General features: G+C 31.8%; 1 protein-coding gene and 1 pseudogene across 1 annotated transcript; one reads left to right on the forward strand and one right to left on the reverse strand.

Annotated features, from left to right (window-relative positions):
• The first annotated feature begins 5 nt into the window (after nt 1-5).
• Nucleotides 6-906, forward strand: LOC133307496 (probable 2-oxoglutarate-dependent dioxygenase AOP1.2; annotated as a pseudogene).
• A 538-nt stretch (nt 907-1,444) lies between these two features.
• On the reverse strand, nt 1,445-7,358 carry LOC133307494 (cation/H(+) antiporter 15-like). The gene is made up of 3 exons (XM_061508004.1): nt 7,272-7,358; nt 2,179-2,778; nt 1,445-1,969 (listed from the first exon to the last, which is right to left on the reverse strand). The coding sequence occupies exons 1-3, from the start codon at nt 7,356-7,358 to the stop codon at nt 1,445-1,447; spliced, it is 1,212 nt and encodes a 403-aa protein (XP_061363988.1).
• Between the last annotated feature and the right edge of the window lie 5,659 nt (nt 7,359-13,017).

Below are 13,017 nucleotides of genomic sequence, written 5' to 3' on the forward strand. Positions count from 1 at the left end.
TCACATTTGTCTACACAGAGGTAGGACTCAGCCAGCACACAGACAAGAGTATAATGACCATATTGTACCAAAATGAAGTGGAGGGTTTAGAGGTTATGACCAAAGATGGAAAATGGATAAGCTGCAAGCCTTCCTCGAACAGTTTCGTTATTGTGATTGGTGACTCACTCCATGTAAATTCTTTTCACCACTTGTCATTATTAAAAAAACCATAGAACATACTAATTGTTAAAAAGGTTCGTTTTTTTGCAGTTACTGCAGATAAGTTATCTGCAGTAGGGTACAGCAACGTTGTTTTGGGACGAAAATCATGGTGGTTTTATAATTTTGATTTATTTCAGGATTATTATAGTCTTTATAATTATAATTATTTAATTTTTCTATCCCAAAACGATATCGTTTTGAGAGTAAATACATATAATTTATCTGTAGTAACTGCAGAAATATTATTCTATTGTTAAAGGGTTCGCTTTTTCTGCAATGACTGCGGATAAAGTGTATCTTGAAGTAAGTTTAATACGACGTTGTTTTAAGGCAAAAATTATGGTACTTTTGTAATTTTAATTTATTTCAACATTATTATAACTTTTATAATTATAATTATTGAATGATGTTTAAGATTTATCATTTATGAGGTTGTGATATGACTTCTGCAGGCATGGTCAAACGGCAGGGTGCCTCAGCCGTTTCACAGAGTGGTGATGAGTGGGGATGAGGCAAGGTACTCCGTAGGGCTGTTCTCTGCTCCCAAAGGAGGGAACCTTGTAAAAGCCCCAGAGGAGCTGGTTGACAGAAGAACACCCTCTGCTCTTCAAGCCTTTTGATCCTATTGACTTCTTCAATTATACTTCCACTGAAAAAGGCATGAGAGATCAGACTCCTCTGCACACTTTCTGTGGTGTTTGAGCTGTCATTGGAGTTAATTTTCATTATTCATGGACTTAGTAATGAAAAATTTATCCACTGTGCACCATATCAATGTTGTTTTTACAAATGTTCCCAAGACTATTTACCTTTGTACTTAATAAAAATTCGCTGTGTGTGTGTTTGCAGTGAATTTCTCCAATTGAAATGCAAATGGCAACATTATTTAGTGATCTTAATCAGGCTTTAATAGTTCTTATTTTGACAGAAAACGCACACAATGCTTCTAGGGATGAGTTATTTTATCGTATTATTAGGAGGATGATTTTGGAGAATTAGGATTATTGAACAATACTTGGGACTCAACTATATTATCGTTTCTTGGGGTAACGCAGACAAAGCCACCAAAACAATGAAATAAGGCTAAAAAGTCATATTTATCAAAAGTCAAATTCCGACAAAAAAACAAAAATATCTACGTGTACTCTGTACTAGCACTCTTTTCAATCTCAAATGGAGTACACGTGATAAAATTCCATAAACCCATAGGAACCGGTGGGATGGGAGCAGCTCAATCATGTCAAATTTGAGTTTTTATGGAGAAATACAAGGGGATAGTAGAACGTAAATGGTAAAAATTATTCTTCTTCCTTAATTTCTCTTCTGCTACGTTGTATATATCTTCATGGATAGTTTCATAAGTTGACACAACACTTGATGTCTCAAATCTAACAGCATTGTACCCTTCTACAAATTCGTCAAATGTATTGGTTATGCTCTCAAACTCTGCTTGTGATTCAGAGAGTTTTTGTTCTCCACCATGTGCATTTGAATTTGAATGTTCCATTTGGGCTACAAGAAGAGCAGTGATTCTTGTGGCATTTACTGTTTCAAGGACATGTGTCATTGCGGTGGCTTGGCAAGCATTGTGGACACAAGCAACAACTCTAAGCACTACATCACTCCTTAACTTCTGTACAGTTCTTAGCTGTGATTGCTTAAATCGAAATTTTGGCTTGTATGTAGCATTGATCAAGGGAGATACCAGCACAGTCATTATTATAATACCAAGCATCATGATTGTGAAATCATATAAGTTCAAAATCTGTTAAAAAAAAATAAACACACATTTGAATTAGCTGTAACTAAGAGCTAATGAACTTGAAAAAGGAGTATGAAATAAAAAAATCACTCCCCGTTGAACCTCAACTTAATGAGGATGAGGTGAAGAAAATACTTATATGCAGTCTTATCCTTATTTGTATATGTTAGAGAAGTATAAAACCATTAATGTAACCATTGATTATTACTTACTTTTTTGTCCCAGGCAACGCTTAGCAGGATCAATGCCATGATGCCCTTAGTGTTGAGAAGCAATCCAATGCCTATACCATCTCGAGCAGACATACCAAAGAAGAAAGTTGTAATTAAGGAGCTTAGAACTTTAGGGATGGATAACAGCAGCATAATGAGCAACATCAAATGCCATTTTGGCTGGGTCACAATCATTAAATAGTTGATTTTTAAGCCAAAACCAGCAAAGTAGATAGGGCATAGAACCCCAGTAACAAAATCATCTGTCATTTCCATCACCAACTCAGCAAACCTCCCATGAGGTAAGATTAGTCCATAAATAAAAGCCCCAACAATGTGGTGTGTGCCAAGAAAATCTGTGATAAATGCACAAACAAAAGTTCCCATCAACACACCCATGAACTGTGGCCTGTCCCATGAATAAGAGTCTGTTTTGCGTTCAATGAAAGGAGGAAGGATAGGACGCACCACACAGAAGCAAAAAATAATGAAAACTAAGGAGCTAAGTGCTGAGAGCAATGGTTTTCCACCACTATGTGAATAAGGAATCAATAAAGTGAACAAAACCCAACCATATGCATGTTTATACTGGATCCGTGACTGACCGTCGATCTACCACTGGTTATTGCATGTTTCTCTGTGGTAACTTAGTGACATGGAGAAGTAAGAAACAAGATGTGGTTGCCAGTTGCCAGATCAAGTGCAGAAGCTGAATTTCGAGCTATGGCTCAAGGAATTTGTGAGTTACTGTGGCTAAAAATTGTACTTGATGATCTCAAAATAAAATGTGAGGGACCTATGAAGCTGCTATGTGATAATAAGTCCGCTATTTGTATAGCTCATAATCCGGTTCAACATGATCGGACTAAACATATTGAGGTCGAACGCCATTTCATCAAAGAGAAACTTGATAGCGGGTTGATTACCACTCCATATATTCCCACTGGGCGTCAATTGGCTGATCTATTAACAAAGGGACTTCCTCCAGACAGATTTCAAGAACTTACTAGCAAGCTGGGAATGATAAATATCTATTCCTCAGCATGAGGGGGAGTGTTGTAAATATTGGTTATTTTATTATTATTATTTGTTGTATTGGGCCAATCCCATTAGGTCAAGTATTAGGTCAAATATTAGGGTTTTCATTCTCTATAAATAGAAACCCCTTTGTACAGATTATTTACGCAATTCAATAATATTTCAAATACCCTTTTCTTTCAAGTATTTCTACACATGGTATCAACTATCAAGTCTTGAACTGTGTACTTACATATGTAGTGTAAAATTAGTATTTCAAACTTCCTCTCAACTTGGTTAGCTTGTTCAAGTACCATTTGAAAAGCATATTATTAATCTTAGGACATGAAAGCTATAGATAATATTTCCAGGCTTTATTCAAAGAGTCTTATGCACCAATTCTGCTATGTAATAATGTTTTATAAGTAACTTCTCTCATAAGTATAGAAATATGCTTTAAAAATTCAGTATCTATGGTTCAAGATTTTTATGTGACATGAAAGTAATCCACCAAGGTCAACATTATTTTTTCCATGTGGCAGCTGCATATCAATTGTTTTACTAATATATATTTCATAAAGAACTTAACTTAGTCAATTATCTGAAAATGGTATGACTATATACTGTACAGAAATTAGAAAAGCAAACTCAATAGGATAAAATTAATCTGAAAAGACAAACTTGAATTTAGGCTATGCTACTTGGATTTTAATATTAACTTTATGTTGCAAAAGAAAAAGGGAGAACTTGTTTAGTTTAGCTTGGAATTGGACTATGTCATTGGTTCATACCCACTGAATATATGTATAGGGGAAATGAAATTATACCTTGGTGGCTGAGATGAGATGATCCATAATGGAGTGGTAGAAATAGAAGTAGTTAGAGGCACTGTCACTATTTGAAAGTATTAAAGTACGAAAATGCTGATTGAAAATATATTTTAAGTAGGATAAGGTTCAAATACCTTCCATGTAGTTTACTCTACAATCACTTACCCCTCCAATCTTTTTATTATCACTTACCTTCCTTCTGGTTTTATTTTTTCCCTTAGAAAATTGCATAAATGTTATAGCTTGCTCCCTTCTTCCATGACTCTCAATAGACTTCTCTCTTCTTCGTACTATATAATATAAAGTGTTAGATTGTACTTGAAAATTGATTATACTGATTTTTCTTACTATGTCTACACCAACCAAATCCGATATGAAGTGTGTTATTTTACTATGACATTCAGATGCTGTGTTGTTATCCTACTTAACTTGGCAAAAAATAAATAAAAATCATAAAATCTAGGCCAAATTACTTAACAACCTATGCTCCTAAATTAAGAATGAGTAATTTAAAGTTTATGAATCATAAAATCTAGGCCACTCTAACAGTTTACTTTCTTGATGGAATATAACTTCAAAGCATAGATAACCCATAATAGTGTGTTTGACATTATTTAACATCAACACCATTTCTTTATGCCATTAGCTTTAATAGCAATGTCTGTATTTTGATACATTAGCATCTTATTGAGTTGGAACAGGTTCTCCTTTGGACTTTTTATGTCAACGTTGTTTTATGTTGCCTCTCTATATGCGGAATTGTCTATTTGTACACATCATATGCCTCAAGATCTTCATGTTCTCTCAATATATTTTTCGTCACATGGACAGCAATTCTGCTTGCTGTTATGATGACTATATCCTTAAATTCAAAGGTACACTCTATTTTGATTACTTAAAGGGAAAAAAACACACTTTTCATCTCTTAAACTTTACCCTAAGTTTCTTTTTTGCCATACAAGTACATTTTATTTTATCATGAATTTATCCTAATATTTTAATTTGCATGAAATCCATTAAAATCTATGTTTTGTCACTTAAAATGCTTAATTATTACAGGTTAATAGAGGCCTTTTATCCTCAGGAATTATGGCTTCTTACATTGTTTTCCTTTGTTGGTGTGCAATCAGAAGGTCAGGATTCTAACCCATACATCTCTATAATGGTTCCTTGGCTCTTTTTGAAGTTTCCTTTTAGGCATTATATCAGTTCTAATCAATATTATAGAATTTTTATCATGCATTGATTATGATATCAACTTCTCATGTTAATAACCTAGAAGAATGTTTACTTATTTGGTTTTTATATCTCTATCTAATACTGACCTGGCTGAGACTGACAAAACCACCAAAGCATCATTTGTACTAATCTTTTTAGGCCTATGATTCTTTGAGAAATGCTAACAACACACTTTTTTACATTATCTTTTCAATAATCTTTTTATTGTTCGTTAAAATTCTAAGCAGGCCCCACTAATAAAGAGTGGGGTCAGGTTATTTAGTAGGGCTAACATAGAAGTTGACATGATAATAGAGTGCTGAAAAGAAAATTTCAAAGAGTATTGCTAACATTCCTCATGAACTTGTGATCATCATTAGTTACTTGTGAGTTCAATATTTTAGTTGTAAAATTCTTAGTAAAAGTGAAAGACAGAACACAGTCAAGTCATTTGTTGCCAAGAACTGACAACCACTCTAGCCTCTACCAAGCAGAAAGATGAAATTTTATTCGTAACATGAATTGTTTCTTTTCTATATGTAAATAGTAATTAAAGGGTGAACTAAATTTTAGTGGTGGTTCCTCCTATCCTCTTCGGTCTTCTCTCTCTCTCTCTCTCCTCCTCCGTGCTGGTTCTTCTCTTCCTACCGTTGATTTGTCGCGCCGCCGCCTCACCTCTATCGTTCTCTCTTAGATAAGAGATCTCATTTCACATGCTGTTGTAGGTGCGTGAGAAGGACAATTAGGACCTGAGTTTGATGATATAACTTTTATTAACTCCATTGGAATATGTGAATTATACTTTGATAGTTTGATTATTTTATATAATATTGACTTGTGATGTAATTGGTTGAATTATGTTACGTATATTTTGAATCTTTGATGATTGGTGGTTTGATTTTTTTGAATTTTTTATATAAGATATATATTTAATTTTTTTAATGTATAAAACCGGATCAATGAAATGACTCACGACTCCCTAGTTGAACTCATGGCCCCTGACCTCAACTGAGTCAATAGTCAAGCCGAGTTTTTAAACACTGAACCGACTTAATCTTTAGGCAAACACATTAGAAAGTTCATTTTTTTTTTAAATGCACTTGGTTGTTGTGAAGATGCAATGTTTCAATTATAACTTTGCAATTAATTTTACTTTTGAAAATAAAAATAAAAATATTACTTTACTTTTTTAGAGCCGACTCTTTTTCTTTTTTTTTTGGTAATCGTTTAGAGTCGACTCTACTAAACGATGAAAGAAACACACAACAAATAAATAAAATATTTGTTCATAGAAGCTATGAAAAAATTATCAATTTCGGTAAAATAAATTCATATTATTTAGATACAGAAAACGATGATGACACTAAAACAAACTTCCATTAATTCTACTGCATTAAATTGATGATAAAGTCATGGAAGTGAACTAACAATATAACTACAAAATGGGCATTGGATCACAGGTTCTGTAACAATGCCATAAAGAGTGTTGTTTATGCAGCTAGCACGAAAGAGAAAAAGTCTCGGATGGTCCTGCAAATTTTGAAGATCCCTTGCCATTTGGTGGTGCCTTGGCTCATTAATGAATTCAGACCAATAAGAGTTTTCCAATAAAACGCCTCCTCCGAAATTGACCAAAGGCCTAAAGTCGAATATTTTCAAATCAGTCTCAGTGTGAACATAGTAAATTAGCCCAGTCTGCGATCAAGCCAACCCCAAGAAAAGAAATAACAAATACATTAATTAGTTCTATTTCAACTAAATAAATAAGGTTTTAATGTTTATGCAGTGAATGTAGATAAGTTATCTACATTCACTCCCAAAACGATGTCATTTTGAGTTGAAAAATTAAAAAATTATAATAAAAAAGACTATTATAACCTTGAAATAAATTATAATTACAAAAATACTTTAATTTTCGTCTCAAAACAATGTCATTTTGAACTTATCTACGTTGACAGTAGAAAAAAGGAACCCAATAAATAAATAAATTTCATAACTATTATATGTTATAGATATTGGCAGAGTTACCGGAAGATCAAGCATTCGTTGCCAAGGAGAAGGAACAGCAGCATCAGGGTCATTTAGAAGGAAGTTCAGCAATACATAAGTATCCATGTTAGAGCAAAAGAAGAGAACAAAGAAGACCATTTAGATATTATAATGTGGCACAACAAACATACACTAAAGGGATATTTATATTAGATTTTTTTTGTATTTTTTAAGGACAAGATTTTAAATGTATTACATCAATCTATTAAATTTTAATTCATTTTTTAATTGTTAAATATATTACTATGAGAGTACCTTCCAAAATTTTCCCATTTTTATAAATGTGAGAAATCGCTCTCATTGTAACCGTTTCATAAGAAACAATGGTGTGGAAGACACAATTTTTTTAATTGAGAGTAATTATACCTTTTAAAATTTGGGAAGTTTAGCAATTCACCACTAAAATAAAGAGTTGAAAATTAATTAAATAACTTTATGATATATATAGGGAGGATTCTTTGACTTCATTATAAGAGTAAGAAGTCTTACTCCTCATCTTAGCCATTGATTTCCATTCATCCAATATTTATAATTTATTTGAAATTAATAATTAATTAATTGATAAAATTCAATAAACTACCCTTGTTATATGGACGAAAATCACACATATTTGTGCGTGTGGAGCTCAACCTACACCGATCTTACATTTATTCTTAATCATTTATTCACTTGTATCTAATGACTCACATAATTTATAAATTAGACTTGATACATATTATTGGGATCAATAACCAAGAATGAAAGTGTAACTTACATTAATGTATCATGATTTTGTTCACACACACACACACACATGTTTTCATCTAACGGTTTAAATATCTAGTAAATCATAACCATTATATATAAATAGGATCAACGGTAAATATTGAGAGTGAAAGTTACATCGGTGTAAAATGATCATGACCCTATATATATATGGCTTATCATTTCTCAAGCAGCTTGAGATAACTTTATCTTCAGCTACTAAATCATAACCGTATAAAGATAGATCAATGGTGATAAAGGAAGAGAAAGAAAAAAGAAATCATAACAATCAAAAGATGAATCAATTAATATAAGAAAATAAATAATATAATTTTGGTTATACAAAAAAAAATAATATAGTGTTGGGATGGACGAACATAAATATATCTCAAGCTGCTTGAGAAATATTTTTTAAATATACATATATGGGTTCGCTTTTTCTACAGTCAATGTAGATAACTTATCTACATTGAGCCCAAAACGATGTCGTTTTGAGACGGAAATCAAGAATTTTTGTAATTATAATTTATTTCAAGGTTATGATAGTCTTTTTCATTATAATTTTTTAAATTTTCAACCCAAAACGACGTCGTTTTGAGAGCAAATGTAGATAACTTATCTACATTCACTTTAAAAATATTAAAGCCTATATATATATATATATATATATATATATATATTTCAAAATATATATTCGAAAAAAAGTAATTACTAATAGCAAGTCAATCAAATTTGAATTCAATAAAATTTATATAAATTAATTCACTGTACTAAAAAAATTTGGGTAATTTTTCATTGTTATTGATAATTTATGATTAATAATTTAATAAAACTTATGAATTTAATATATAAAACTATTAAAATAATTTGTAAAAAAATACCATTTGTTTTATCTCAAATATTCTTGTTTTTCTCTTTTTCAAATAAATTTGAAGTTATTAAATTTTTAAATAACTTTAGTATTAATGGTCCTTAAATCTCGTACACATACCCATAGTCAATGTCAACAATTAATTATATTTTAAAATACATATATTAATTAATTATGGTCACCACATTAAATTGAAAAACTCCAAATACATATAAATATTGGGCATTTATTACCAAGAGTGTTTTGATTCGTGAATAAAACTAAAAGCTTCAATAAATAAAAGTAGAAGCATTTAATACTTCATAAGTTATCAAAGTATCTAATGTTTTTCAATTCAAGTAAATGACAAAGTTATTCATTAAATAAATTTTTTTTGGTAAAAATTAAGTAACTTTTTAACATAAAGTATTAAATGTATTTTTTTTTAAATCCATCATAAAACCTTTTACTCTTGGTTAAAAAATACTAGTAATAAGACTTTAATTTATCCTGCATTAAATTATTTTAAAATACTCTTCATAGCATTTAATGTTTTCTTCAATTTTACAATTATTGTAATTTTTTAATGTGATTGAACTATAGCATTTAATGTTTTCTACAATTTTGCAAGGGATATATTTTTCTTATGTTGTAGGAAAAGAATTACCTCATGTTGTAGAAATAAAAGTATAAGTGGGACCCACATGTAAGAGGAGAGAGAAAAAAAAAGTGGTGGGACCCAAACCCTTTTTGTGTGTGTAGGAGAGATGTTTATCTCATGTAAAATGAGATAAACATAACCCATTTTACAATTATTGTAATTTTTTAATATTTTCTTGAAGTACCATCCTCGGGAATCGGCGCTACACCGCTTGATCCTGAAAATATCAACATAAAGGGTGAGATATTCAGATAAGTGAAAAACTAGGAACAGTCATACTTTTCTTCGCTCCTCCATCAACATACGTGCTGCAAATGTAAATATTTTCATATGAGATTCTTAATACACACAACTTGTGATTCAAAGTGGTCAAAGAAATAGTACCATAAAGCATTAGGAATTTAGGATTGATCGAGCAGTGATAAATTTAGGTAATTTAGATGAGGTTATATGCGGCGGACCTATTTTGGTGTAAGTGTGTGTAAGTATATACACAAATTTTTGGAAATATATATATATATATATATATATATATATATATATATATATATATATTGAGTCCTTAACAAAAATTAAAATTACAGGACCCAATTTAATCTCTTAGGAAAAAAAAGTCGACTCTTGGTCCCTCTAAATTCCAAAATAAATTCGGTTAGTCGAAATCGTGGTTCCTTTGAAATTCAAAGAAGACCTACATTAGTTCCTCAAAAAGACTAACATGGATCTATTTTGAAATTCAGAGGGATCACGAGTCAATTTTTTTCTAAGGGATTAAATTGGGTCCCGTAATTTTTGTTGAGGACCCAAAAAGTACTTTATTTTTGTAGTAAGTTCAAGTTTTCTTTTCTTTTTTTGTTTATATTCTTTTATTTTTTAATACATTTTAAACTTTCTTTAAAAAAAAATTTAAGGGGTATTGCCACCAAACCCCAATCCTAAATATGCAGACATAAATAAAATTTCGCACTTGAAACAAGAATTCAGGGTCGCAGTACAAGGACCCCGATGATACCTCTTACATTTATCACAGTGAGGAGTAGAATTTCTATCATTGAACCTACTCCTCTGACCACCACCTCTCTTGAATTGACCCGGAGGCTGCCTTACCTGCAACCCCCTACCTCTATTATTATTCTGATGGTAGCCACCTCTGTTATTTGTGGAACGGAAAAAATGTGAAGTTCTTAAAGAACTATTTTCAAAACTCTTGTACTGAGATTTTGTATTTCTCTGATTAAGTGTGCTATATTCATTGCGTATCAATGGAAATTAAACGCATACTGAGAAATGAACTTCCATAAGAAAGGGATTTCAGACAGCTTAATCAGAGGGGGAAGGTAGTGTTGTGAAAACAACACTACTGGTTGCCTTAGGAATAAGGAACCACCTCGTTCATTGAAGGTCCTGTACTTAGTAACTGTTGGAGTTAAGGGAGCCATAGGAATATAGAAACTTGTGAGGCATTTAGTCCATGAGCTGAGGAATCAGAGTTGGCAGTGAAAAGACCTGAACAAATTTAGAAAGGTTAAGTCCTGAGTGGAGAATATAGCTATTTAAGAATGGAACAATGGATTCGTTCCTTGTGTTAAAAACTATTTTATCTCTTCATATTATTGCCTCTTAAATATTGTTATTGTTATTTTTTTATTTAATCTTGTATCAACAAATCTCCAATGAATATTTTTGTTCATTCTCTCATCAAGAAGGATTTCATATATAACGACGCGAGGAGCTGCTTGCTGTCAGATTGAAGTTACTATTCTTGAGGAATGTTGTCAAGATAGTAGGAAACGTTTGACCAAACAGATCAATTAATAACTTTTCTTTTCATTTTTATTCTTTTTAAAATAGTTTAAGGTATTATTTAGAGTACTATCCTCGTGGGAACGATAATCTGGGCACTAATAGTCCTATTTATTACTTGATGCGTGCACTTGCGCACTTGGGTTGAAGTCAAGAGAACAAATGTGTTTTCTCTTGATGAATTGAAGTAAGGGAATGTCCTTTACAATAATATTTTAAGCAACCAACAAGTTCACACCCAACAAGTTTTTGGCGCCGTTGCCGGGAATAGTTACACTAAATTATATCCTTAATACTGTTTTAAATTCATACTCTGTGTATATTTCATTAATTTTTGTTACACACTATGTTGTTCATACTGTATATGTTTTCTGGTTTATGAGTGAAGAGAATGAAACAGATTCTCATCACTCCACTGAAATACCTGAGTTTTTCTTTGATCCTGAACCAAAACGTACTTTTCACAGGAGAAGAAGAGATCTCAGGGAAAATATTTTTGAAACAAACATGGCTGATCACAATAATAACAATGAAGAGATTCCTCCTGAACAGAACTTCAGAGCTCTGGCTGCTCCTTCAAGGAACAGACCAGAAAGAGGAGTAATCCTCCCCCCTGTAGCTCCCAACTTTGAGCTAAAACTCATCATTTTTAATATGATCAGGGAGGCTGGAGTCTTCATTGGACTCCCTGCAGAAGATCCGTACACACATCTCACCAACTTTCAAGATATTTGTGATAATTTCAGAACTCAGGGTGTGTGACGTGCGCTGTCGAACCCACGAAAATTCCAGAGCTTTAGGTTTGTAGTGATAGGACAACTCGGATCGTCTCCCAAAGAACCTGCTAGAAATAAAAAATGCTCTTGTAAAATTGATGTAAAGGGAAAAAGGGATTTTGTTGATTTGAAATTTAAATAAAAATAGATTTGAAAAAAAGATTTAAAAATCAGAATTAAAAAGCAATCAACCTAAGGAATCAGGATTCATTAATTTATTTCGTCATTGGATAAAAAGATATAATTATTATCAATTCGTGATTAACCCCAATCAAATTAGGAATCCTCAAATTCAATTGGAAACCTTCTCTAGACTATCGCCTAGCATTTGGTTGAATACAATATCTCAACTATGCGATCGCAGTAGTTTTGATTTGTTTAACTTATTTTCATCAAATAAATTAATCTGACCATTAAATCTAATGATCAATTTTCCCTTAGAGAATGCAATCGCATTATTCAGTTTGAATATCTACAATCGCATGATATTCAATCTGAATTGGGAAAAAACGAAATTGAATTAAAAAGTTAAAAACATACCCTCTGAAATAAATTAATGAGCCTTTAACCTTAGATTGATTAAAGGTGTTTAGCCTAGCATCGCGAGGTTAAACATCATTCAAAATAAAATAGAATAAAAGAAGAAGAAGATGAAAAGAAAAAGTGCAGAATTTCGATAAATAAAACTCAAATAATTGTTCAACTCAAAATCTGACTGCCGAAGGGTTTTCTAACGTTTCCCTTAAATAACCCACATTCAGAACGAGTTAGGGTTTCACCACTTCGGCCCATACATAAAATAAAAACTTAATAAAATAAAATAAAATATTAAAACATGGCCTTGGGCCTTAAACACATCGATTTCTAATCTGATTACAAGTCAAAACGTCA

The sequence above is a fragment of the Gastrolobium bilobum genome, unplaced genomic scaffold (genome assembly GCF_033153095.1).
Source record: "Gastrolobium bilobum isolate Gb01-03AN ecotype WA unplaced genomic scaffold, APGP_CSIRO_Gbil_v1 utg362, whole genome shotgun sequence".
Lineage (NCBI taxonomy): Eukaryota > Viridiplantae > Streptophyta > Magnoliopsida > Fabales > Fabaceae > Gastrolobium > Gastrolobium bilobum.

Excerpts from the sequence above, each read along its gene's own strand:
- LOC133307494 (XM_061508004.1), bottom strand. The coding sequence starts at position 7,358 with ATGGATACTTATGTATTGCTGAACTTCCTTCTAAATGACCCTGATGCT. Across the intron at positions 2,779-7,271 it reads AACGAATGCTTGATCTTCCG|TCACGGATCCAGTATAAACA; the intron begins GTAACTCTGCCA and ends ATCGACGGTCAG. Across the intron at positions 1,970-2,178 it reads GCGTTGCCTGGGACAAAAAA|ATTTTGAACTTATATGATTT; the intron begins GTAAGTAATAAT and ends TTTTTTTAACAG.